The sequence below is a fragment of the Giraffa tippelskirchi genome, chromosome 12, assembly GCF_054371585.1.
Source record: "Giraffa tippelskirchi isolate mGirTip1 chromosome 12, T2T-mGirTip1v1.2.pri, whole genome shotgun sequence".
Taxonomy (NCBI): Eukaryota; Metazoa; Chordata; class Mammalia; order Artiodactyla; family Giraffidae; genus Giraffa; species Giraffa tippelskirchi.
This window is the reverse complement of record NC_137286.1, coordinates 38,373,093-38,400,480: the sequence shown is the minus strand read 5'-3', so window position 1 is coordinate 38,400,480 and position 27,388 is coordinate 38,373,093. Positions and strand designations below refer to the sequence as shown.

The 27,388-nt window shown below is 44.1% G+C and overlaps 1 protein-coding gene and 1 long non-coding RNA gene across 6 annotated transcripts; one reads left to right on the top strand and one right to left on the bottom strand.

The window, feature by feature from the left end:
- The first annotated feature begins 1,459 nt into the window (after positions 1-1,459).
- On the top strand, positions 1,460-27,388 carry TM2D3 (TM2 domain containing 3). Of its 5 annotated transcripts, none has more exons than XM_081546630.1 (6): positions 1,460-1,577; positions 1,922-2,014; positions 4,499-4,656; positions 9,235-9,409; positions 10,906-10,981; positions 13,083-13,834. In XM_081546630.1, exons 1-6 carry the CDS (start codon positions 1,487-1,489, stop codon positions 13,246-13,248), a joined length of 759 nt encoding a protein of 252 aa, XP_081402756.1. In that variant the 5' UTR covers positions 1,460-1,486; the 3' UTR covers positions 13,249-13,834. The 5 variants fall into 5 exon arrangements, with proteins under 5 accessions (XP_081402756.1, XP_081402759.1, XP_081402757.1 ...); XM_081546633.1 differs by having other exon boundaries at positions 12,973-13,834; XM_081546631.1 differs by having other exon boundaries at positions 1,460-1,581; positions 1,932-2,014.
- LOC145528334 (uncharacterized) lies at positions 20,359-21,121 on the bottom strand. Its single transcript, XR_014070299.1, has 2 exons — positions 20,975-21,121; positions 20,359-20,655 (listed from the first exon to the last, which is right to left on the bottom strand). It is a non-coding gene; the product is annotated as an uncharacterized LOC145528334 (long non-coding RNA).

The window sequence follows — 27,388 nt, the reverse complement described above, 5'->3', positions numbered from 1 at the left end:
CACTGATCGTTTAGCTTCCTGAAGAGGTGGTGGACAAAACAGAACAGTTGACCGTGGATGACAGCAAACTGAACTCTATGGGTCCACTTTCCCGTGGGTTTTTTTCAATAGTAGGCTTCCCTGGTGGCTCAGCGGTAAAGAACCCACCTGGGACGCAGGAGACGTGTGTTGGATCCCTGGGTTGGGAAAATCCCCTGGAGAAGGGCATGGCAACCCGCTCCAGTATTCTTGCTTGGGAAATCCCATGGACAGAGAGGAGCCTGGCAGCTACCTTTCCTGGGGTTGCAAAGAGTCCGACAGGACTGAGCAATTAACACACTTTTTCAAACTAGAGTATACAGAATCCTACCTGCGACAGGTGGAAGAACCGGACTTGGAGGGCCTGCTCTAAGTTATATGTGGGTTTCCCCCTGCACCCCTCTCCCCGAGGTGGTTCAAGGGTCACACCTGTGCGATGCTAGAAGCTGAAGGTTGTGTAATGTAACTTTTTAGGCCAACTTTTATTGAAGCCAAGAACTATTCGATAGATTTCTTTATTCACCAAATGTACTAGTAAGGGAAGGGGTGTGAGAGGACTACCCACCCGGACGGTCTTGTGGAGGGTGGACGCGAAGAGGGAGGCCTATGTGCGGCCCAGAACGAAGGATGCTGCAGCAGGAACACGTGTGGGTCGCCGTGTGGGCCTCAGGGAGCCGCGGCCTGCGAGCAGCTGCCTTCCCGAGCCGGGCCTCCTCCGGATGGCCTGGGGGCCTCAGACCTGCGCCACCGGGCAGCCCGCCTCTCTGTGTCCTCGAGGAGCGTCTCTAGGGGCTGGCTAGACTTCGGGGCGGGACGCTGGCCGGGCCCCGGGGTGGCGCGCAGTGGGGCCTCGGGTCCCCCGGGCACACCTGGAGTCCTTCCCGAGCAGTCTGGGCTGCATCTGTACACAAGCGCCTTTTCAGTCGGACAAACCGTGACTTCGTCAGATCTCTGCACGGTGCCAAGCGCACAGCAGCAGTTTTTGTCTCTAAAGGTATAGATCCAGTCACAGGTAAACAGTGGCCAACTTCTCAAACTTGCCCGCCTCTGCCCTCAATCTCTCAGGGAGGAGAAAGGGAAGTGAAAGTCGCTCAGTCTTGTCCGACTCTTTGCGACCCCATGGACAATACAGTCCATGGAATTCTCCAGGCCAGAATACTGGAGTGGGTAGCCTTTCCCTGCTCCAGGGGATCTTCCTAAATCAGGGATCGAACCCAGGTCTCCTGCATTGCGGGCAGATTCTTTAACAGCTGAGCCACAGGGGAGAAAGGTGAGCGTCTTATTCCAGGGGCAGGCGGCACCCGGGTACCGGCAGCCTTAGCGGGCGGAGCGCAGGGAAGCAGGGCAGGGCTGCCGCGCCTGCGCCGGCGCTGTGACCCCCCCCCCGTCCGGACCCACCCCCTCGGCGCGCACCGGCGCCCCGCCCCTCGCGCGTCCCCGCGCAGCTGGAAGTGAGCGCGCCGGCAAGATGGCGGCTGCGGTGTTCAACTTGCGGCCTCTTTGCCGCTTGTGTCGTGTGGTGCTGTTCCTCTCACAGTTCTACATCCTGTCAGGCGGCGGTGAGTTGAGGGCTGGGGGCCCCGGGACCGCAGGCGGAGGCAGAGTGCAGGAGGAGGGCGCGGGTCGCTGCGGCCGAGTCCGGCGCGGTTTGCCGCCGCCCCTCGGCTCGCTCAGGGACCCAAAGCCACGAGCCTGGAACTGGGAGGGCCCGGGGGCTCGGCCGGGGGCGTGGAGCTGTGTCCCGGCCCCGCGCTTGGTACCAGGTGCTCGCAGACCGGGACGAGTGTCGACCTCGTTGGGTTTCCCCTTTAGTTCGTGGGCGATCAGGCCGCCAGGTTTGCCCAGGCAGCTGAAGCCTGGAGCGCAGCCGCACCGCCTGAGGTTTCCGTCTTTCCGGTCGCAGGGTCCTTCAGCGAGGAGCCCTCGCAGCCGCTGCCGCAGGCCATCAAGGACCCGGGCCCCACACGGACCTTCACAGCGGTGCCCAGGGCAGCAGGTACCGTGCGTTTTCCGTGCTCGTAAATGTGTGTGTTTATATCTAGTGGTCTCTCCCTTTTTGGTGAACATTTCCTGTAGACTATGAAATCACTTCCCTGGTGGCTCGGATGGTAAAGAGTCTGCCTGCAATGCAGGAGACCCGGGATCAATCCTTGGGTCGGGAAGATCCCCTGGAGAGGGGAATTGCAACTCACACCAGTATTCTTGCCCAGAGAATCCCATGGACACAGGAGCCTGGCGGGCTACAGTCCATGGGGTCGCAAAAGATTCGGACACTACTGAGCGAGTTTCACTTTCCATGTTTTGAACATTTTATTGATTGCATTTTAGGTTATGTGAACTAAAGACAGATGCACAGACCTTTTCTGTAGACAGTCTCGGTATTTCAATACCTTTCTACATTCCTGCCTCATCTCTTTCCAGTCCCAGGCTCCTCATACCCATCTCTTTATTTTTAGTATTTTTTCACCTCACCTATCAAGATTACCTTCAACCAATGTTCCTTTCTGTTCAGAAAATTTCTTGTACCTCTTGAACCCTGATCCTGATGTTGGGTATTAAAAGGCGCCCCCAGGGCTGTGTGAAATGGGGCTGGGAGGTGGGGGTGGGGGGGCGGGAAATCCCAGAGGGACTGGTTGAGACTTGGCTTAAGTCTGGTGATGCCGCTGGAAGCTGGAGCAAATTACTAACCTTTCAGGCTTCAGAGACATTTTGGTTTTGTGATTCTAAGTGTCCATCCTCCAGCCTCAGTAGTAATAGGAACAAAACAATAAAGGAAAAAGTGATGTTTTGCATCAGTTCAGTTCAGTCGTTCAGTCGTGTCCAGCTCTTTATGATCCCATGGACAGCAGCACGCCAGGCTTCCCTGTCCATCACCAACTCCCGGAGCTTGCTCAGACTCATGTCCATCGAGTCAGTGATGCCATCCAACCATCTCTTCCTCTGTCGTCCCCTTCTCTTCCCGCCTTCAATCTTTCCCAGCATCAGGATCTTTTCCAGTGAGTCAGTTCTTTGCATCAGGTGGCCAGAGTATTGGAGTTTCAGCTTCAACATCAGTCCTTCCAATGCATATTAAGCGTTGATTTCCTTTAGGATGGACTGGTTGAATCTCTTTGTAGTCCAAGGGACTCTCACGAGTCTTATCCAGCACCACAGTTCAAAAGCAACCATTCTTTGGCGCTTAGCTTTCTTTATAGTCCAACTGTCACATCCATACAGGACTACTGGAAAAACCGTAGCTTTGACTAAACGGACCTTTGTTGGCAAAGTAATGTCTCTGCTTTTTAATATGCTGTGTAGGTTGATCATAGCTTTTCTTCCAAGAAGCAAGCGTCTTTTAATTTCATGGCTGCAGTCACCATCTGTAGTGATTTTGGAGCCCCCAAAAATAAAGTCTCTCACTGTTTCCATTGTTTCCCCATCTGCTTGCCATGAAGTGACCCGAATGCCACGACCTTCGTTTTTTGAATGTTGAGTTTTAAGCCAGCTTTTTCACTCTCCTCTTTCACTTTCAACAAGAGGCTCTTTAGTTCCTCATTGCTTTCCTCATTGCATAAAGGTGGTGTCATCTGCGTACCTGAGGTTACTGATATTTCTTCTGGCAATCTTGATTCCAGCTTGTGCTTCATCCAGCCCGGTATTCTGCATGATGTACTCTGATATTATGCATAATTGCCCACTATAGTGACTTTAAGTAGGACCAGTTTTAAATGAGTGTCAGTGTTCTTTGCCGAGTGAAACCTTGTTTTCTGTAGTTTCATCCCTGTAGAGTTCCGTTATTTCAGTGAACTGAAACTAGCAGCCATATATTATTCTTTCTGTTAAAGTCTGCTAGAAGACTCAGCATACTTGAGTTTAAAACATAGATTATTTTATAGAGAAAGCACAAGAATTTTTGACTCTTTCGGACGTTTTTGAGAGCTTTTCTTCCTTCCTGAGAATAGTGTTTACAATTTTGGTCATCTCTTAACTCATAGTAATATATTATACTCCTAGGTAGGCTGGCTGGAAAAAAAGAACTGTAACCCACTGAATAAGTTGCTAATATAAAAAACTATTTGCACTTAGGTAGTGTAAAACTGCATAAGCCTTGCAGATTGTGGCTTGTGGAAGTTCCAGTGTGTAACAATGACGGTATATCTTCTAGGGGTGGTTCCTTGTTGTACTGATTCTGTTAGAGGGTCAGTGGCTTCTCTTAAAAATTAGTGAATTCAAGAGAAAAGCACAGTGAATGGGAAGTGGAGAAATTTGGATTCTGATTCCAGTTCTACCCGCCCTCTGTGATTTTGAACAAACTTAACCATCCATAAGCCTTTGTTTTTTCATCTTGTAGCACAATAAACTTTTTGCAGTCCAGATTTATTACTAGCACCATATATGTATGTTGTGCTCATGATTGTGTTTCTTAACCTTGGAAAATTGCTTTCATCTGTTATTCTAATCCGTATTCTAAGAGAACAAGCTTCTCTCTCGCCCCTTGCAGAAAGTACCGATATCCCACCTTATGTGATGAAGTGTCCGAGCAATGGCTTGTGTAGCAGACTTCCTGCAGACTGTATAGATTGCAAGACCAATTTCTCCTGTGTCTATGGGAAGCCTGTCACTTTTGACTGCACAGTCAAACCTTCTGTTACCTGTGTTGTAAGTACTGCAACTTACGAATTCTTAATAAACTCACTGTAAAGCTTGAGTTATAAATAGAGTTTAGACGTGAACATGGGGAAAATTGAGAAAGTGCTCTACATTTTGAAAGTTAAGATTTGAGGAGTAAAGTCCACTTTATCAGATGAAACTTCCGTCTCCCAACAAGTAAGGGTATAATGGTTCACATAGCGATTTTCTGACATAAGACTAAACTAAAGTAATTGTCAGACTGCTTATGACAAGTAGGGCATAGAACAGGCTCAAGGGCACCCACTGCTGTGCATCAGCAATGACCCTGTTAGAGTTGTCACACTGCAGCCTATCTCTGATATGTTGACAGCTCTCGGGACACCTGCTTCAGAGCTTGGTTCCTGGAGGCAGCCCTACACCTGCTGAGTGTGACCAGGTCAGAGAGATTCACATATGTGCATTCTTGAATGGTTGGACCAGGTAAATTACTGCACACTTCGTTGTAGTCCCATTATCTGGGTGAGACAGAGAGTAGAAATGAATAACAAAGCAGTGTCTACTCTTGCCCTTGCCAGGACCAGCTCTGAGATTTATTCATCTGTCTCCTGTTTAATTAGGAGATGGACCTAGAGCAGCTTTTCCTAAAGTGTTTCTGTGGAGCCCTTGTTGTGGGAGATGGTCAAGAAAACGCAGATTCTAGGTCATGTTCTTTTTAGCGGATTTCCATTGACCCAGCAATTCTCACTTGAACAAGATACCTTTCCCCATCCGTCTTTTGGAGCCTGGTCTACAGAGGGCTAGATTAGAAAGTTTCTCCCCTCCCCCCACCCAGGCTCTTTCTGTGTTTCTCCTGAAGTCCAGTATCAGGAGAAGGCCTGAGGGAGGCTTCACTCCAAGGGGGCATGAGATTTTATGTGGCCTCAGCATCTGGATGTAGTGTTGGTAAACTTCAGTATTTGTCATTTTCGTGTATCAGTATTGCTCTTGAAATTGTGCTGGAAAACTGAGCTAGTTGGTAGGTAGTCTTCATGACTGCCCTTGGATTATCAGTTAGTCTTTGTTGCTTCATCTTAAGTAGAATTTTCTCCCTACTCACCTAATAACAAAACCTGTTTGATGGCTTTTGAAATCACATACTTCGTAAGTCTGGCACATAGTAGGTACCTTGTGGAAAATGAGAAAACCCTGATGGCTGAGGGGAGCTTTTCCCAGAATGAGCCTACTTTGTTTGCCTTAGTGTCTTGGACATTCATCTCTCACGACTGGTTCCTGAGTGAAACTTAGTTTTCAATTTCTTCCTCCTTTAGGTGTTCCAAAAAAACACCTCATTGGTCTCATTTTTCAGAAAATAGCAGAGGACAGGAGGAATGACAAAGGTAGAGAAATGACAAAACTTAGGGAGGGACTTTTCCTAGATGATCCTGTCCTTGGTCCGTCCTCAACCCTTGGCTGAGACATGCCCTGGAAGCACTCTTTCCCTCCTCACACCTCAAGTGCTTTCATCTCACCTGCTTCGTGACTAGCCAGTCATCACGAATCCTGTACAGTAGCAAGTGCCCAGCCCCCAGAGGTGGCTTTTGAAGGTAATCTCAAGAGCATCTGGTGGTCTGTTTCTTCTCAGAAACGAAGAGCAGTCAAACAATTGGCTGTCAGAAGCTGTGGGTCCCAGGAGTGCTGCAGCTGTGATTTGGGGCCGGCCCCGTGTTCTTCCCTTGGTGTTTAAGACCATCACAGGTGTACACGCAAGTACTCGTCCTCTCACCTGCTGCATTCACCCCCTTCCCTCCCTCACCTTATGTTGAACCTCAGATTAATAGAAGGAAATAAACTCTTCTCATCCTTCTAATGTTCACTCTTAGGGACTCAGGCCAAGGGAATCTCCCCTGGATTACACTAGTCAAAGAAATTGTTTTATAATGTATGTAAATAGAAGTAAGTGCAGAAATCTGGCTGTAATGGAAACTGCCAGCCAGGCCAGTTGACATCAGCTGGAGATGTGCTTGACAGAAATGGTTTTTGTTTCTGTTACTTGAAGGAGAGCTTAGTCTGCTAGTGTAAGTGAGGCAAGTTTAATTCCTTTGGGTAGGTTCTGTATTCTCAGTAATGACAGTTGTATCACAGAGGGAAAGATATTTACCACAGATGAGCTCTTGTTGGGGTCTGTACTTTTTTGTGGTGTGAAAGTGGACTTAGTGAATGCTAGGGTGCCCAGGTGCCCATGGAAAAAAAGTGGAATCCCTATTTTGTCCAAAGTAAATTCCAGATAGATCCAAGACTTTATGTGAGAAGATGAAACCTCAAAGTACCAGAGGAAGTGTGAGAGTTTTGTTATCATCTCAAAGTGGGCAATATTTTTCTAAGTATGAAATAAAGTTTAGAAGTTATACAAAAAAGAATTTATACATTTGACTACTAAAGATGAGAGGTTTCTCCATGACCTTAAAAAGCATAAAGGCCAGAGATAAATGTTGACAAACGATAAAAAAGGTTTTTTTAACACATGTGACAAATAATATACTAATACCCATACTATATCAAGACACCCAAAAAGCCAATGAGAAGATGATGACAGTCCCGTAGAAAAATGGTGCTAGAGCATGAGCACGTGGTTCATAGCAAAGGAAATACAAGTGGACTTTCAACTTGTATTTGAAAGATGCTTAATTTTCTCATAGTTTAATACAAATTAACGCATTTTTTTAACCTGTCAGATTGGCAAAACAAAGAGTTTGATAACACTTTTCTTGAAGGTGTAAGAGATAAACATTGCTTAGTCTTGTCAGTAGATGGGTGGGTTAGTCAGCCTGTGGTAGACAGTTTGTCTCATCTCTGAAACCTGCGGGCTTCCCTGGTAGCTCAGAAGGTAAAGCGTGTGCCTGTAATGTGGGAGACCCGGGTTCTATCCCTGGGTCAGGAAGATCCCCTGGAGAAGGAAATGACAACCCCCTCCAGTACTCTTGCCTGGAAAATTCCATGGATGGAGGAGCCTGGTAGGCTACAGTCCATGGGGTCACAAAGAGTTGGACATGACTGAATGACCTCACTTCTTTCTTTCTGAAACATACAGATGCATGTAAGCTTTAACCTGGCAGTTCCATATCTAGGAATTCATCTAACAGGTGTTACTTATTGCACATTCATACACATAAGTATGCCTAAGAGTATTCTTAGCTGCATTGTTCACCCAGCAAGGTTGGAAGCAAGCTAAATGTCCAAGAAAGAGCAGTTCATTTACAGCTCATTGTGTAGTGAAATAAATACGTTGCAGCTGTTGAGAAGAAGTAGGCAGCTACGGAGATGTTTACTGATATCTGCAGAATTAAGTGAAAAGTAATATCAATGGAAACATTAAATTAGAAAAAGAAGAAGCATATCTGACGTAAGCGTGCCCATGCATAGAACAGAATCCCTGGAAGACCAGCATGGATGAGCTGTGCTCGGTGCTGAGGGCCAGGCCAGGCCAGCCATCTCTTTATTCTCCTCTTGTCTCCCAGAGTTTGTACGATGTGCACTGACTGCCCAGTGTTAAAAAGCAGTTGATAAGAAACATGTGTTACAGATGCATCACTAGAAATATGCAGACATTTACCATAATATTGCTTAAATCAAGCGGTGCCTTACTTGTGAATACTGCCCTTATAAGTGGTTTTGCATTAATCAAAAAAAAAATTAGTAAATATACTTCCAGAGGTGATTGTGTTACCATTTAAATACAGTTTTGAAAAGTATGTTTTATAGCATAATATTAAGTGGTGGTAAAAGGATACAAAATGTTTTCAGTATAATTCCATGTATGTAAAAGTGTATCACAGGAAGCAAAAATGAAAGAAGGTTAGACGAGCTTCTCTCTGGAGAGGTTACCGGTTTTCCTGTAATTTCCAAGTGTGCAACATATAAGCACATGGGGTGCTCTTTACAGGCAGAAAACAAATTTAAAATTGAAATGGAAAACTCTTGTTTCGAGGCTCAGGGCCACAATAACACTGGCTGAACCTCTCCAAGGGGTTCTTTCTAAGTTGGGGGTGGTCTTCTGGGGCTGCCTCTGGATGGGTCCTGTTGGGTGCTCCTGGGAGTGTAACGGCAGTGACTGCCCTGGGGCTCAGGACCTCAGGGACTCCTAGGAAGAGTTGAGACCCGGTGGGCAGGCTGTTCCTCCAGGAGCGTCAAGCTGGACCCGGGCTCCCACTTACTGCACAGTACTTTGAGCAGAGGGACTCATCTGCCCTGTCGGCTCTCTTGTGTCTCTGCGGCTTCATAAAGTGCCTTTTCCTTTCTTCTTTGTTATATAAGTATGCATGTGTGTTATTAAAAATTTAGCCAAAGTAACAGTGATGAAGTAATCTTATCCTGATAACCTTTGATATTTTGATGTGCATTTATCTAGGTATTTTTTCTTAGGTATATATTTTGGAGTGTATACTTATGATCCCAGATCATGGCATACGCATTTGTTTTGCATACATATTGCCTTGATACCTATTTGTCTGCCACTTCCTCCTAGATCATAAATAGAAGTATTTTTGACACTTGTGCCTTGTAACTGTGTAGTTTTATTGACATATTGACAAGCTGGATTATGACTGAATAGCTCTGTGTCCTTTGTAGGACCCAGACTTCAAATCCCAGAAGAGTTTCGTCCTCAACATGACCTGCAGGTTCTGCTGGCAGCTCCCGGAGGCTGACTACGAGTGCTCCAGCTCCAGCAACTGCAGGGCGGTGTCCTGCCCTCGGCAGCGCTATTCAGCCAACTGCACTGTGCGGGACCACATCCACTGCCTGGGTGAGTTGGCTGAGGGAGGCTTCTGGGCAGAGTGCTCTTCTTCAGGTGTACTTGCAGAACCATCGCAGAAGTTTGAGAATTAGGTTTCAATTGTGTAGTCAGAAATGTTTATCAGCACCTTTTAGTTAAGCCAGTTCTCTTATCTTTTAAAATATAGTACTTCATAAAATAAAAATGTATAAGGTGTAAAGCATAATGTGTGATTGAGTCTCCCCCGGGTTAACAGCCAAAGCATCTGATGCCATCGAAACTGCCAGAGTGTTTCCTGCGTCTTCTTTAGGAGTGACACCCTTTTGAGGTTTCTTATGATCCCCACCCCTTCCTTTAAGTTTTTTATAGTTGTCTCATGTATGTGCTGGAATATGGTGTGGTATATTATTCAGTAATGCATGTCTCAGAACTGGGTGAAGTAGTAGCAGGCTGTTTATGGTCTCCTGGGACTTGTTTCTTTTCATCATTATGGCTCTAAGGTTCTTCAGCTTGTCCTCTTCTTTTTTCACTTCTTGATAATAACCTGTTGTAAGATTATGGCATAGTTTATCTGCTCTCCAATGTATTTGGACTATTTACCTTTTATTTTTTCCTTTTTTACAAATTGTGCTGCTCTTAAAGCTTTTGTCCGTGTCTCTTGTCACACGTGTACAGGGGTGTGTCTGGCATGCACTCTCTGGCATGTGTTCTTTTCCAGGTGGTTGTGTCTGTTCACACTCCCACCAGTGGTGCACAGCTGTTAGTGAGGATCCACATCCTCTCCAATATTCGTTTCTAAGTTTTGTTTTTTCTTACAGAATTCTTACAGAATTTTCTTATGAATTCTTTTGTATTTTGGATAGTAACCTTTGATGGCCCTAAAATCCTCTCCTGGATTTTAACTTTTCCCTCCACTTTCATTTGGTCTCTTTTGAACACAACTTTAAAATTTTAGTTAGTTGGTTTTTCATCTTTCATAGTTAGCCCTTTTTTGTTGTAAAAAGCCTTTCCCTGCTCCAGGTTCACAGAGATAATTTCCTGTACTTTCTTTTAAAAGTTGTAACTGTGGCCTTTCACATTTAGGGCTTTAGTTCCCTAGGATTGGTTTGGTGTATGGTGTGAGGTGGATTCAGACTCACTTTCTCTAGTTTGAACAGCCAGATGTCCCAGGACCCCCAGGCCATCTGTGGCCTGCGTCCACGTGATGTATCGGTCCTGTGTGGCCTTATCCCCTCCCAGTGCCTGGTTTGTCTGTCTCGTTCACCCGCATATCATCCACACCTTGACAGCAGGTGGGGTGGTTCACCTTCTTCAGGCTGTGGTCCTCATGAACCTGTGCTCCTCACAAGCCTGTGCTTGTGGACAGTTAGGGCTTTCTGTTTAGCATTCAAGGTAGTGAACATTTATTTTTGTGAAGAGAGTTGTCTTTTTAGATTATAAATCATAAGACCACCAGCTATAATTTAGTCTCTGTGCCAGAGTATTGTTATAGCCGTGTTTCACTGTGGAGTGTTGCCCTTTCTTAGGTAACCGCACTTTCCCGAAGATGCTCTACTGCAACTGGACCGGTGGATACAAGTGGTCCACAGCCCTGGCTCTGAGGTAAGCGCTGTTCCCAGTGAGCAGAGACACCACTGGGCATTTGCTGTGGCTGCTGGGCTCTTCTCCGCTCCTCTCCTACTCTCTCAGGCCCTGCTACGTGTTGGGTAAACCACAGGGACTGTGCTGCTGGGGGCTGTTGAGGTGGTCAGACCTCTGTCTTTGTGGAGCTTGGTGGCCTATTGCTGGCTTTCCTCCCAAGATGCCTGCACGTTCTGGAGGGGACTCGAGTCATTATTGGAGCTCATTAGAACCAGTCAGTCTTCCCACTCTGAGCATACTGTGAGTCAGTGAAGTGCTGCCTACTATTTAAAGTAGCTAGGCTTATGACTGTCTTTAATTTTCAGTAATTTCCTTCTAAATCATAAAAAAATAGTACATGCTCAGTATTGAAAACTAGAAAAAACAAAAATGACAAAGATAAATGTTGAAAATCACCTGTAATTCCACTATTCAAGCATAATTATAGACTTAATTTTTACATAAAAATATACTTGTATTTGTTAAACTTTTCAGCAGTTTGGAAAGAAAATTGTAGCAGTTCTCCCCACCTCCACCAGAGGGAAGGGCAGGTGGGCTGCTGGCTAAATGGTCCCCGATTCAGAAGTTGTGCGGCCGCTGTTGGAGGTTTAGGGTGAGAGCCCAGGGACTGGTGGATGTGGGCAGGGCTTCTCAGCCTTGCCGTTGTGGACATTTGGGCCAAGAATTCTTGGTTGTGGGTCATCCTATGCAGAGTAGGGTGTGTAGCATCCTCTCTGGACTCCATTTATTGGGTGTTGTTTACAAGTCTCCCTACCCCCGTGGTGACAGTCAATAGCGCCTCCAGGTATTGCCTCTGTCTGGGGACCACTGCTTGAGGGTCTGGCTAGGAAGGTGGAGGGTCCTGTCTGGCAAGAAGGCTCCCCTGGAAAGTGAAAAAATGGGGTCACGACAGAAAGTCAGACACAGCAAAGGTGAGATTGCCCAGCGTCTTTGACACAGCGGTTTATGTTGAAAATAACAGCTGACTTTCTGCTTTCCAACAAACTTTTTCTTTTGGATTGATTTTACATTTATAGAAAAGTAAAAGCAAAGCTAGAGAGTTCTGTACACCCCTCACCCAGCCTCCCCCTCATTGTGAACATCTTAAATTCCTATGACACGTTTCACAGCTGGCTTTTAAACAGTAAGAATAGAGTTCTTCTCTGGGCTCAACATGGTTTCTTGCAGAATATTGAATGTGATAATGCCTGGCAGTTGCTTAATGGTTCTTGGATTGGGGTGGGAAGGAAAGGGTGTGATGAACCAGGGTGGGCACATGGTGATCATTATTGGGGCTGGGTCATGGACTTCCCAGGTGACTCAACGAAAAAGAAACCACCTGCCAATGCAGGAGATATAGTCTCGATCCCTGGGATGGGAAGATCCCCTGGAGAAGGAAATGGCAACCCACTCTAGTATTCTTGCCTGGAGAATCCCATGGACAGAGGAGCCTGGTGGGCTACAGTCTATGGAGTCGCAAAGTGTCAGACACAACTGAGCGACTAAATAACAACAATAAACATGGGTGCTGTTCACTTTCTTTTTATTTGTGTATGTTTTAGAATTTTCCATAATAAAAATTTTAAAAGAAAAACATGAGAAGTTGTCTGAATATTGTTAGATGTTAGAATTTGAAGGAACCTTAAAAGTCATTTTTTCCTAACACAGAGCTTTTTTACATGGGTGATTGACAAAGGTCAGGACTTGATGAGGTGGCCAGCTGGCTGGCTGCCTTGAGATGCTCCTGCAGCCTCCACATTGCCGGTCTGTCTGTTAGACTAGCCCTGCTTTGCCTTCCCAAATGCACTGTTTTTTTGCTGCTTAAAAAAGTAGCAAGCTAGATTTTCTTCAAAAGAGAAGGATTCGATTTCATTACAGCTCATGTGTGTTCATTGTTGACATGTGAGCAGTCTTCTTGCCTGTGATTGTTTGGTGGTGTGCATTTGTGAGATGATCGCTGTGTCCTCATCCAGGGTCTGCTGATCTGAGGCCCTTTCACACATGTGAGTCAGCACAGTTACTGAGCCCTAGCTGGTGCAGTTGGGGGGCTGTTGATGCATCGCAGGCCTGTTTGCTGTTGCAGCATCACCCTCGGTGGGTTTGGAGCAGACCGCTTCTACCTGGGCCAGTGGCGAGAAGGCCTCGGCAAGCTCTTCAGCTTCGGGGGCCTGGGAATATGGACGCTGATCGATGTCCTGCTCATTGGGGTTGGCTACGTGGGACCAGCGGACGGCTCTTTGTACATTTAGCTTCAGTTCCATGCTTCAGAGAGGAGTGGAGCTTAGCAAATGTGCTTTGCCTGTGGGAATCCACGTGCTTTGAGGGACTTGTATGTGTGTTTAATGTACAGCATCTGTACTTTGCCTGCCTTGATGAAGGTAAAATAAAAAACAGTGAACCATGCTTATCTGGAATTTGGTTTTCTTTGCCTGCAATCTATTTTTTTTTTTTCTGTGAAAAAATTTAAACTGGAAGAACAACCTGTGCAACTGAAAATCTGTTTAGTTCCTAGACTTGAGTTTTATATTACTTACCTCAGAGTGTATCATTTGTATCTCCAACTTGAATGTCATCTGCCATAAAAAACACTTCAGCTGTAATTGCAAGAAATGGAAAATGTTTTCATTCTTCAGCTAAATAAAGTTATCTACCTAAACTTCAGTCATCTCTGAATTTTGCAGTGTAATAATGTCTGTGTAGTGTGGTCTTTCTATATGATTGTTTGAAATAAATGCAGAAATTTTGTGTCTGGTTCCTGTGATTGCACTTTTGTTAGTAATATAAAAGGTTGCAAGAGTACTGGAAAATAAATAAAATTACAAGTTACTTTAAAAATTTTGCAGACTTTGGTTATTTTTTTATATTAAAACATAATCTTGAATAATAGCAACTTTTGTTTATTATTAAGAAGTGAAATGTTTCTTTTTCAGGGTAGTAGTCAATTCTGATAGATTTATTCATAATTGGCTGGTTCATTAACACACAGTGGAAATGTTTAAAAATGTGTCAGTGTGATAAGTGCTTTTGAGTCTTTATAAGATCTGTTGTAGACCCTTTCTTGGAAAGAAAAACATTTATTAATCCAAAACCTCTTTTTTTCCAAAAACATTTTTAGTTAACTTCTTAAAATTCAAGTATAGTTAATATACAGTGTTTCAGGTGTACAGCAGAGTGATTCAGTTATGTATGTTGTTGAGTCACTCGTTGTTTCTGTCTCTTTGCAACCTCCAGACTGTAGCCCACCAGGCTCCTCTGTTCATGGAATTTTCCAGACAAGGATACTATAGTGAGTTGCCACTTCCTTATAGTTGTGTGTGTGTATGTATATATGTGTATGTGTGTGCATTTATTCGGATTCTTTTCCATTATAGGTTATTACAAATATTGACTGTCGTTCCTGTGCTGTACAGTAGGACCTTGTTGGTTATCTGTTTTATTTAGAGTACTGTATATGTTAATCCCCAGTTCCCAATTTATCTATCCAGGCCTTTCTGCTCTGGTAACCATAAATTTCTTTTCTGTGTCTGCAAGTCTATTTCTATTTTAAAAATAAGTTCATTTGTATAATTTTTATGATTCCACATACAAGTGATATATGGTATTTGTCTTACTCTGTCTGACTTGCTTCACTTAGTGGGATCATCTCTGGGTTCATCCATGTTGCTTCAAATGGCATTATTTCATTCTTTTCTATGGCTGAATAATTTGTTGTTGTTCAGTCGCTCAGTTGTGTCTAACTTTTGCAACCCCATGGACTGCAGCATGCCAGGCTTCCCTGTCCTTCAGCATCTCCTGGAGCTTGCTCAGACTCATGTCTGTTGAGTTGGTGATGCCATCCAACCATCATATCCACTGTCGTCCCCTTCTCCTGCCTTCAGTCTTATCTAGCATCAGGGTCTTTTCCAATGAGTAAACTCTTTTTATCAGGTGGCCAAAGTATTGGAGCTACAGCTTCAGCATCAGACCTTCCAGTGACTGATGGTATTTTTGTTAGGGATTGCATTGAATGAACAGACTGCCTTGGGTAGTATAGTCATTCTTTTCATTTGTGTGTGTGGTTTTTAGTTTCTTTCATCAGCATCTTACAGTTCTTGGAGTATGGGCCTTCTGCCTCCTTATGTAGGTTTATTTAAATTTATTTTTTTTTTATGCAGTGGTAAATGGGATTGTTTCCTTAATTTCTGTTTCTGATATTTCACTGATAGTGTATAGAGATGCAAGAGATTTTTGTATGTTAATTTTTTATCCTTCAAATTTACCAAATTCATTGATGAGCCCTAGTGGTTTTATGGTAGTGCCTTTAGAATTTTCTGCATATGGTATCACATCTACAGTGACAGTTTTACTTCTTTTCCAGTTTGGAACTGGAACTGAAGTCGCTCAGTCGTGTCCGACTCTTCGCGACCCCATGGACTGCAGCCTACCAGGCTCCTCCGTCCATGGAATTTTCCAGGCAAGAATACTGGAGTGGGTTGCGATTTCCTTCTCCAGGGGATCTTCCTGACCCAGGGATTGAACCCAGGTCTCCCACATTGGAGGCACATGCTTTACGATCTGAGCCACCAGGGAAGCCTTTATTACTTCTTTTTTTCTCTCTGACTACTGTGACAAGAACTTCCAAAACTGTGTTGAATAAAAGTGGTGAGAGAGGGCATCTTTGTCTTGTTCCTGATCTTGGAGGCAGTACTTTCAGCTTTTCACCGTTGAGTATGCTGTTGGCTCTGGGCTTGTTATGTATGGCCTTTATTATGTTGAGGTAGATTCCCTCTGTGTCCACTTTCTGGAGAGTTATTATCAGAAATGTTAGATTTTGTCAAACGCTTTTCTGCATCTATTGTGATAATCATTCGTTTTTTCCTGTAATCTCATAATATGGTGCATCACATTGAGTGATTTGTGGATATTGAAAAATCCTTGCATCCCTAGGATGAATCCCACTTGATCATGCACGGTGTGGGATCCTTTTACTGTACTGTTAGATTTGGTTTGCTACTATTTTGCTGAGGATTTTTGCTTCTTTGGTCATCAGTGAAAATTGGCCTATAATTTTCTATTTTTTGTGATATCTCTGTCTGGTTTTGGGATCAGGGCGTTGCTGGAGTGTTCCTTTCTCTGCAATTTTTGGGAAGAATTTCAGAAGGATAAGTATTATTTCTGTAAATGTTAGATAGACTCCACCTGTGAAACCATTTGGTCCTGGACTTTGATTTGTTGGAAGTTTTAAAATCACAGGTTCAATTTGATTACTTGTGCTTGATCTGTCTATATTTTCTGTTTCTTTGTGGTTCTGTCTTGGAAGGTTGTCTTTTTCTAAGCATTTGTCCATTTCTTCCAGGTTGTCCATTTTGTTGGCATATAGTTGTTTGTAGTAGTCTCTCATGATTCTTTGTATTTCTCTGGTGTCAGTTGTAGTTTTCTCCTTTTTCACTTTTGATTTTATTGATGGGGGCCCCTTACCTCATTTTCTTCATGAGTCAAACTAAAGGTTCATCAATTTTGTTTATCTTTTCAAAGAACCAGCTTTTAGTTTTGTTGATCTTTTCTGTTTTTTTTTAAATTTGTATTTCACTTATTTATACTCTGATCTTTATGATTTCTTTTCTTCTACTAAGTTTGTTTTGTTGTTGTTTTTTTTTTTTTTTGTCTTTTTGTTTTTTGTATTTTCTCTTGTTGCTTTAGGCATAAGTTTAGGTTGTTTATTTGAGATTTTTCTTGTTTGCTGAGGTAAGCTTGTGTCACTATATACTTCCATGTTAGAAATGCTTTTGTTGCATCCCAAAGATTTTGGATTGTTGTGGTTTTGTTTTCATTTGTCTCTGCTGCTGCTGCTGCAAAGTCGCTTCAGCCGTGTCCAACTCTGTGTGACTCCATAGATGGCAGCCCACCAGGCTCCCCGTCCCTAGGATTCTCCAGGCAAGAACGCTGGAGTGGGTTGCCATTTCCTTCTCCAATGCATGAAAGTAAAAGTGAAAGTGAAGTCGCTCAGTTGTGTCCAACTCTTAGTGACCCCATGGACTGCAGTCTACCAGGCTCCTCCATCCATGGGATTTTCCAGGCGAGAGTACTGGAGTGGGTTGCCATTGCCTTCTCCAGTCATGGCAGTTAGTGTTTGCCTTATATATTGAGGCGCTACTGTGTTGGTTGCATCTGTATTTGCAGTCATTAATCATTATCTTAGACTGATCCCTTGATCATTATGTAGTGTCCTTTGTCTCTTGTAGCAGTCTTTATTTTAAATTGTTTTGTCTGATACAGACTCTATCTCTTGATTTCCATTTGCATGGAATATCTTTTTCTGTCTACTCGGTTTCCGTCTTTATGTGTCCCTAAGTCTGAAGTGGGTGTCCTGCAGACAGCATATATACAGGTCTTGTTTCTATATCCATTCAGTCTGTTTCTTTTGGTTGGAGCATTTAATTCCCTTACATTCTGGGTTATTATTGATATGTATATTTTTATTTCCATTTTATTAATTGTTTTACGTTTGTTTTTGTAGGTCTTTTTGGGTTTTAGTAACCTTCCTTAAAAACATTTACAGGCTTTTAGCATTTTTCCCTTTAAATTGGGTATATGTTGCTATTTTCCTGATATAACAGTATTTATTTACATCAGTTTCCCATCAACACACAAGTCATTTAATGATATTTATGTTGACCGTTTCCATTGGTTGGCAGGAGGCTCTTCCACGAAAGACTCCCATGATTTCCACTGAACCATTTTTCTTCCCAGACTTAGTTTATTTTCAGCCTGAAGAATCACCTCTTCTATTTGGCCTCCCTGAAGTTGCTCTTCTAGTGTCTTAACATCTGGTTTGGCTTTAACCATACTCAGCTTCTCATTTGTAATCTGTTCTGTATGCTTTTCTAAATTAAAAAAAAAATTTAATTTTTTTGGCTGTGCCATGTCCTCATTTTTGCATGGGCCTTTCTCTAGTTGCAGAGAGCAGGGGCTATTGCAGTGGCTTCTCTTGTTGCAGAGCACAGGCTGTAGGGCTCTTGGGTTTAAAGTAGTTGTGGCTCCCAGGCTCTAGAGCACAGGCTCAGTAATTATGGCACATGGGCTAAGTTGTTCCACATTATGTGGGATCTTCCAAGACGAGGAATTGAACCCGTGTCCACTACGTTGGCAGGTGACTCTTCACCAGTGAGTCACCAGGGAAGCCCTGTATACTTTCTGTATGCTTCATTTTTAGAGATTTGTGTAAGAACATCAAGAATCTGTGTATAGTATTTTTAGCCTCTCATGTAGACTCTCACATACAGCCAGTTCCACAAAGCCAGTCATCTTTATTTAGCAAGCCCACCATGACAGCAGAGTGTTACTTTTTAAACATCTGTGTCAATAGCCAGAAGATATAATTAACCAGGTTATCAGATATTTAGCTATAAAATATTTTTTTGAGAGTATCTCCATAAATCTCAGGTGACAAAAACATGTTTCTTTGCCAGAATAAATTACAGTTTACCTGAAAGGGGAACTGAATCATTTGGTGCTATAACGCCCTTTTGTGGTGGTGGTTTAGTTGCTTAGTCATGTCCAACTCTCTGCCTGCCAGGCTCTTCTGTCCATGGGATTTCCCAGGCAAGAATACTGGAGTGAGTTGCCATTTCCTCCTCCAGGGGATCTTCCTGACCCAGGGATCGAACCCACATCAGCTGCATTGCAGGTGGATTCTTTAACACTGAAACCACCAGGGAAGGTCCTACTTGCCCTTTAGAAACCAGGAGTTGTGTCTGGGCAGTTGTGTGTTGGTCTGGTCAAGTAGCAGTTCCAGCCCTGGGCACTAGGTGGGGCTTCGCCGTTACAGTTGCTTTCCCGTCGTATTCCAGAAGCAGCCAATCTTGACTTGTTTTTCCCTGGGACCATGAGCCTGGGCACAGAACAGGCAGCACTTCAGGTGGGCAGCCCGGGTTGCATGAGACTTTATTTTCTAGAGACAGGACACTTTCTTACCCGACCTGGGTACTTGAGACTGGGCTGAGCAGGTATTTCAAGGAGGAACTGTCCTGCCAGGAAACAGGACCTTTGTTAATTATGGTAAAGATTTCCCAAGAATCTGTTCCATATTCAGCTCTGCATAGAAGAGAATCTCCACTGCTGTTACTCCCACATGAGGAGGAGCCAGGGACGTGGCAGGAACTGCTGGTGGTGTGCAGTGTGTATCCTGACTGCTGGCTATCTGTATGGCTTTGGGGCCTGAGTTAAATGACCAGTGTCCAGTGTTTGAAAGGTGAAAACTGAAAAGACTCTGAATGCACAAGAGGCAATGGATTAACTTCTTCCTAAGCCGTTTCACATGCAGACCTCAGCTTCCTTGGTCACCCAGTGGTAAAGAGTCTGCCTGCCAGTGCAGGAGACATGGGTTTGATCCCTGGGTTGGGAAGATTCCCTGGAGAAAGGAATGGCTGCCCACTCCAGAATCCTTCCTGGAGAATCCCATGGACAGAGGAGCCTGGTGGGTTAGACCATGGGGTCTCAAAAGTGTTGGACATGACTTAGTGACTAAAAACAACACCTAAAGGAACCTAAAGAATATAAGCAAATCGGGAATAGTTCCTATCAAGGATTTGATGGAGCCAACGGCCTCAGAGAACTAGTGGGAAGATGAAGACATTCTCAAAAGTTATGAATGAGGAACTCATGTGAAAGTGAGAGTTGCTCAGTTGTGTCTGACTCTGTGACCCCATGGACTATACAATCCATGGAATTCATACATGGGCCTTATTTTGCCAGTAGTTCTAATTGTGAAGGATTAATTTTGAACCTAGGTTTGAAGGGTTTGTTAGCAAAACAAACCACTCGTTACACACATAAATAATTTCAACTTTTTATAGAAGATTTTTTTACTTAATTTCAACGTACAGTCATTAAAAAAAATAGAAACAATAGACAGAAGTAACAGCATATACTCATCACTAGATTGGGCTGACCTACAACCAGACTTAACAGTTGTGGGAAATTCCTTGTTACAGCAATCTGGAGTCCCAGGTAGGAGAGGGTCTTGGGCAGTGTGTCCACTCCATGGGTGAGACAGTTCCAGGGCTGTCACATGTGATCCCAGGCTGCAAAGTGATTTCATCAGTTTGTGCACAAAAATGCAGCTCTGGTTAACTTTAACCTTTTTACAATGCTGTTCTTTTCACACTGTGAATCATAGGATTTTGTTAGATTCTGGGGCGAGGTGGGGTGGGTGGTGGTTGACCAGATCCTCAGGGACTCAAAAATCCAAGACCTACTCCCCTCCTTATCTAAAGTGCTGCCTGACTTGCTACACATGCCGGCAGGCACAGAATCCAGGTGTTACCAAAACCCCAAGTCCATGTGCCCAATGCTCAGTGAGATCAAACAATACTAAAACATTGGAGTTTGGAACAGAGAAAGGTTTATTACAGGTTCATTCGAGGAGATGGGTGGCTTATGCCCTAAGAACCCCAAAGTCACTGAAAACTCAGCAAAGCCCTTTATAAAGCAAAAGGGGAGGGAGGGGCGTGGTTTGCTGTTGAAGATTTCTTGGTGTCAGATCCTTTGTTCTTGAGGTCCAGTGATGGTCAGGTAATGATATTCCTGTAAATCTCCACCAAATGAATGTTACTGTCTGTCCCGACAAGAAAGAGCAAGATCCCAAGGCATAGCTGTCACCCTCTAGGGTCCCCATCCTGGGTAAGGGGAGGCAGAGCTCAGCTGGCAGCTCCCTCAGGGCCAGGTCCCCACACCCTGCTCAGCTGTCATCAATGAGGGAGCCAGGCACCCAACCCAACTGGCCCTCAGTCTCTTCAGGCCACCTAAAGGTGTTGACCAGGTTTCACAGACTGCAACCCAGGCAGATGGCCTCTGCTATTAGATCACAGAGACAGGGATGGGGGAAAGGTTCACTGCTCCTCAAGGCCTGGGCCAAGATTAGTGGATGGCCTTGGTGAGGGCTCTGGAGCCCTGCAGGACACAGTCCCCTGCCTGGTCCCTGGACCGCCAGCTTACCTGCTGGCCCAAGGCCAGGGAACAGGCTTGAGGTCCTCCAGGAGTGTGCTGGGATCCAGGAGTGTGCTGGGATCCGGGAGCGTGCTGGGATCCGCTTCTTACCTCACTCTCCACCTGATAACCATCACAGCACCTACTTGCTGAATCACTCCCCTGATGGTCGCTCATTGGCAGTTTGTTACTTGTGGGCGGGGCCCATTGTGTTGCTGACCAATAACTGAGCAGGACTGCTAATAGTTCATTGACAATTGTTGCTTGTGGGCGGGGCCCACTTTGGCACTGACCAATAGCTGAGCAGGGCCCATTGCTTGGTAACGGGGCAGAATAATGATACACAGCAATGGCTGCTGAGATCTGCACTTGCTGTGCTCTGTCATAGAGGCAGAATCCAAGCAGGTCAGAGGCAGGTTAGAGGTCTGCTCTCCTGCTTCTGAAGCCTGAACAAGACTTCCTCCATTTTAGCTTCCCTAACAGGCCCCTTGAAGGAAGTCTAATAGAATGGAATATTCAAAGGGCAGCAGAGAGGGTGGGGGTGATCTCTAGTCAGTTGCAGGAGCCTCAGCTGGCAGCCAACTGTCTTGTTTGGGTCTGACCTTCAGACTCTGTTCCCCTGTTGTGGGAACTCCAATCAGAGGCTGTTACATGGGGAAGCTCATCACAGGCTGGGCACCATGCTGGTCACTACCCACAGATGACAGTTCTCTAGAAATTCAGAATTTATCACTGCAGCACGCCATGTGTCATTACTTTGAAGAACGTCTATCTTGCTTTGTCAGCGTTCTTCCACTCACCCCAGTAACTCCTGGTGGGCAGGTGTTGTGTTATTTATTGCTCTCTCCATACCACTGTCCCCAGCACAGCATCATGCAGACAGTGGCCCTCATATTCGCTGCTGAATGAATGCCATAGGTGTCTTGCAGGTATTGAAGCACCTGAGTGGGATTCTGGACTCTGGCGGGTGAGATGGTTGCAGGGTGGTGACATATAGAAATTGGCTCTAAATAAATATTGGTCACAGCAGCATGTGAATCTGATTCCTGCAAATTACTGAGGAGCATTGGTTTATGGTGCCTGTAAAAAGTTTTAGAGGATTTTATGTTTCAAGGGATTTCTCTGGCAGTCCAGTTGTTAAGATTCTATGCTTCCACCACAGGGGGCGTGGGTTTGATCCCTGGTTGGGGAACTAATGTCTCACATGCTGCACTGTGCAGCCAAAAAGAAAAAGAATAGATATTTACACTTCAAGATTTAAAATGTAAAGATGTCTTCTGTACGCCACACAACTTTGTTTTCTTCACTTTTAAAGTACTTTGTGCCAGAATTGCATATATTTTTGGCACATGATCAGGTAAGGAATTTGCAGATAGTTCTGATTCATTCCGTTAGCAGTGAGTGGAAAGCACACTGTAACTGATGCTGCTTTTCAGATACGTCAGGAGAGCTTGAAAAGGCAGGCAGGTTCCTTCATGTGTGCTCTCAAGTTTCCCTCTGTCCAAGCCAGAGTGTGTGAACTGTCATAAGAAGGTTAGAGGGTGTGCGGTTCGGTATAAATTCTTGGATTTGAAGTATTGAAATTGTCCTTTATAAACATGCTTTTAGGCAGGAGGAGGCAGCTTTGATTAAGACACTGGATGTGGTTTACTGAGACTTCAGGAGAGCAGGGCTCAGGGTCTGTGTTGTGGCCCAGCATCTCAGGAGTAAGCTAAAAAGTAAGTTAGAGACCTAAACACATTGCTAAGACCTTCTGGAGAGAGCAGCTGGATCAGAGCATCTCCCTTTTCAAATACTAAGTGAGAGGAACACGGTGGTTAAACTGGCACCTCCTTAGCACAAAGAACAAGCAAACAAATAAACCTGGCAGGAAATAAGTAAAAAGACAACCAACGCCCCCTAAAAAAGTCCAGAAATGGTAAGAGAAGAAAAAGTTATTGCTCATGTGTGCCAGGTTACTCCTGCAAGTGGTGTTGGTGGTGAATCACCACAATTTGGGGACTCTGCCTCAGGAGAGAGGCTAACTAGGAGTGGATTGGGTATCCTTATCATTCCCTGTCTGCAGGGGAGGGGTGCATGGTTAATAGGGTGGCTGAGGAGCAACCAGGATGGACTCTGATGGAGGTGGGGGTTCCATTTTGAGCCAGAGAATGGATCCAGAGCCTGGGATGTTCCCCAGGGGTTATGGCATCACCTCTTACACAGGGGGCAGGAAATGCTGCCAGGGACATTTAGAAAACCTTGGTGAAGAGACGGGAGATCATATACTCCAGGAAAGACAGTCTCAGCTGAGCTCTTCCTGCATCGCCTCTGGCAGTCAGGCTCCAGAGCATTACATGAACGCAAAATACAGCTTTCACACTGCTCAGAGAGGAAACAAGCAGGGTGATCTGTTTACTCGATACCATGCGGTTGCCCACATCATACAAGAACACGATAAAAAGAAACGACATAGCTTCATATCCACTAGAATAACTGCAATAGGAAGGACAGTCAAACAAGAATTAGGATGGGGAGAAATTGGAACCCTCATACATTGCTGGTGGGAATGGAAAACGATTGCAGCCACTTTGTAAAAACAGTCTGGCAGTTCTTAAAAAATTTCAAACATGGAGTTAACTGTTTTTGACTCATGAATTCTACTTCTAAATACATGCCCCCCCCCAAATGAAAATATAGGTATATGCAAAAACTTGCTCATAGCAGCAATATCCATAATAGTCAAAAGTAGAAACAAGCCAAATGTCCATCAAGTGATCATGTGGTGTGCTTAGTAGCCCAGTCGTGCCCAACTCTCTGTGACCCCATGGACTGCAGCTCACCAGGCTCCTCTGTCCATGGGATTTCCCAGGCAAGAATACTGGAGTGGGTTGTCATTTCCTACTCCAGGAGATCTTCCCTACCCAGGGATCGAACCCCTATCTCTTGCATCTCCTGAATTTGCAAGTGGATTCTTTACCACCGATGCCACCTGGAGACTCCCCAGTGATGGGTAACACGTTAAGAAAATGTGGTCTATCCCTACAATACAATAGTGTTCAGTCATGGAAAGGAATGAAGTACTGAAACAGGCTAAAACATGTTTTGGAGGTGGTTAAACCTCCAAAACACAATGCCAAATGAAAGAGCCAGGTATATTTTAGGCTGATTAACTTTATGGCATATTATCTCAGTAAAGCTGAAAAATGGTGCAGCAACTGTATATACTATAGCAGAGGGAACAGGAGAACTCAGAAGAAAGAAAAAGGAGGAAGGAACATCTTGGAAAGAGAGGAAGAGCCCATCTTGCAGAAAACATGACTCAGGAAATAGAAGACAAACTGCATTTTTTTGCGTGTGTGTGCCGTAAGGCACATGAGTGTATTCATTCAGCGAATAGATACTGAGGTTCTGATAATACTGGGAGTTAGAGCAGAGGGCAAGTGCTTCCTGTCCTAGAGCTTCTATTCTTGTGTACAGATATGAGAAAGTCAAAGTGTTAGTTGCTCATTCATGTCTGATTCTTTGCAACCCCATGGACTATAGCCCGCCAGGCTCCTCTGCCTATGGGATTTCCCAGGCAAGAATACTGGAATGGGTTGCCATTTCCTACTCGAGAATCTTCCTGACCCAGGGATTGAACCTGTGTGTCCTGCACTGCGGGTGGATTCTTTACCTCTGAGCCGCCAGGGAAGAACAGATCTGTGAGCACAAGGTTGTTGATTCCATTGGACCACTCCTGTCCAATTGACTTATTGGACAGGGTTATTGATTTATCCTCATGGAACAGACACACTCTGCATGTGGATTTGTCTTCCTAGCCTTTTTCGCTGATTCACACAAGATGGCTTTTGCTTAAAAAACTCATTTCACAGCAAACTGTATGTAGCTCCAAAAGTGAGGTGGTGCTCAGAAAGGGGAAGATGGCCCCAATAGTAGCCAAGTTGTGATTTTTAACCTCTGAATATTAAAAAAAAACAAAATGCTCTGAATACTGCTCTAGTTGTAGTGAGTAGGGGCTACTCTGTTTCTGTTTGCTAAGTTGTGATACACAGGCTTCTCATTGCAGTGGCTTCTCTAGTTGAGGAGCACAGGCTCTAGGGTGCATGGGTTTCAGTTGTTGTGGCACATAAGCTCAGTAATTGCAGCTCCCAGGCTCTAGAGCACAGGCTCTATAGTTGTAGTTCGTGGACCTAGTTGCTCCATGGAATGTGGGATCTTCCTGGCTCGGATCAAACCTGTGTCTCCTGCATTGGCAGATGGATTCTTCACCACTGAAACACCAGGGCAGCCCCAGAATTCAGTCCTTTAAAAGGTTGTATAATATTCAACTGTTTGTCCATTCATCTGTTGATGGAAATTTGGGTTGTTTATGCCTTTTGGCTACCATGAATAATACTGCTATGAACACTGGTGTACAGATACCTGTTTGAATCCCTGTTTGAATTATTTTGGGTATATGCCCAGAAGTGGAATTCCTTGATCATATAGTAATTCTGTTTAACTTTTTGAGGGATATATGATGTTTTCTTGATGAACTGACCCCTTCATTATCCTGTAATGTTCATCTTTATCACTGGTAATATTCCTTCTTCTGAAGTCGACTTTTCTGATATTAATATAATCACTATTATACTAATGTTATACTATTTATTAGTGTTTTCCTGGTGGTGTATCTTCTTCCATCCTTTTATAGTATATAAAAGTTTTTATATTTAATTGAGTTTTTATGTTTCTATTGAGTTTATATGTCTTTATATTGAGTTTATTTTAGATGCATATGTTGGGTTATGATTTTTCATCTAATCTGACAGTCTCTGCCTTTTTAATTAGGTATTTTAGACTATTTACATTTAACGTCACTAGTGATAGAGTTGGATTTAAGTCTACCAGGTTGTTAGTTCTTTTCTGTTTGTTCCATCTGTTCCTTGTCCTCTTTTTCATCTTTTCCTGCCTACTTTTGGATTAGTTGAATTAAAAAAAATTATTTTCAGTCATTTCTATTCAAATATCTTTTCAGCTTCATACTCTTTCTCCTTTTTTCCCAAGACTCCAGTGATACAAATGTTAGATTTTTTGGTAATCGTCTCACAAGTTCCCAAGGTGCTATTTTTCTTCTTCTTTTTTAAAGTCTATATTCTCTCTGTTGTTCAGATTGGAAATTTCTATTGATTGGTCCTTGCATTCACTGATTCTTTCCTCTACTGTCTCCAATTTACTTCTAAACAACAACTGTCCAGAGAGTTTTAATTTCAATTATCACTTTTTTTTTCATTCTATAATTTCCCTTCTGTTCTGTTTTTATGTCTTCTGTTTATTTGCTGACGTTTTCCTGTTTTTTATTTAAGATTGTATGTAATTGCTCACTGAAGCATCTTTATCATGGCTGCTTTAAATCCTTGTCAGATTAATTCCAACCTCCAAGTAATCTCAGCACTGGTGCCTTTTGATTATCTTTTTTCATTCAGGTTGTTGGTTTGTGGTGTGGCAAGTAGCTTTGTGCTCTGGCCACCACTCTGGCATTGTGTTGCAAGACCTGTTTGATATTACTCCTGTTTAAATCCTTTTTCTGTTTGGGTGTAGTGTGCAGGTCCAGCCTGGGTTGCATGCAGAGCTCCTGTGGGGCTTCACTGACTCTACCCTGACAGTGGTGCAGGGACTCATGCCTTGCTGCAGATGGTGTAACCTGGTCACAGGAGCCCTAGTAGGACAGGCTGCTGTGATGTGAACTGTCTGTAGAGGGCCAGGGGTCAGGGAGCATGTGGCAGACTTCAGGAGCTGAGAGCTGCCATCCTACAACTTTGAGGAATCCAGTTCTTTCCACAACCATGTGAGTTTGGAGGAAGACCTCAAGATCCCAAAAGAAGCACAGCCCCATGGCACTTGAATGCAGCCTGGTGGGATGCTGAGACAGAGAACCAGCTAAGCCACTCAGACTCTAGATCCACAGGCGTCCTTCTGAACCATCCACATTTTACAACTGTGGAAGACTGACACGCCCTTTCTGCTGCTCCTCCTCCTTCCCCATGTTCCAGGTTTCCTTCCATTGTCATTTCCTTTCCATCTGAAGGACTTCCTGTAGCATTTTTTTGTTTTTATTAGAGCAGGTCTGCTAACAAGAAATTCCTTAGATTTCCTTCTTCTGAGAATACCTTTATTTCACCTTTGTCCCTGAAACATAGTTTTGCTAAATATAGAATTCTAGGTGACAGCTTTTTTTTCCTCTCAGCACTTGAAAAATGCTTCTTTCTGGAGTTCATGATTTTTAATGAGAAACATGCTGTCACAAGAATAGTTTTACAGTTCACATCAAGTAACATATCATTTGTTTCTGGTGGCTTTCAAGATTTTTGTTTGTCTTTCTTTTTAAGGGATTTGATTATGATGTATCCAGACATGAGTTTCTTTTGGCTTATCCTGTTTAGGGTTTGCTTAACTTCTTGA

Bases quoted from the DNA above. Each gene is read 5' to 3' on its own strand.
- TM2D3 (XM_081546630.1), top strand. From the start codon at position 1,487: ATGGCGGCTGCGGTGTTCAACTTGCGGCCTCTTTGCCGCTTGTGTCGT. The intron at 4,657-9,234 runs GTAAGTACTGCA...TGTCCTTTGTAG, and splicing joins AACCTTCTGTTACCTGTGTT to GACCCAGACTTCAAATCCCA. The intron at 9,410-10,905 runs GTGAGTTGGCTG...GCCCTTTCTTAG, and splicing joins GGACCACATCCACTGCCTGG to GTAACCGCACTTTCCCGAAG.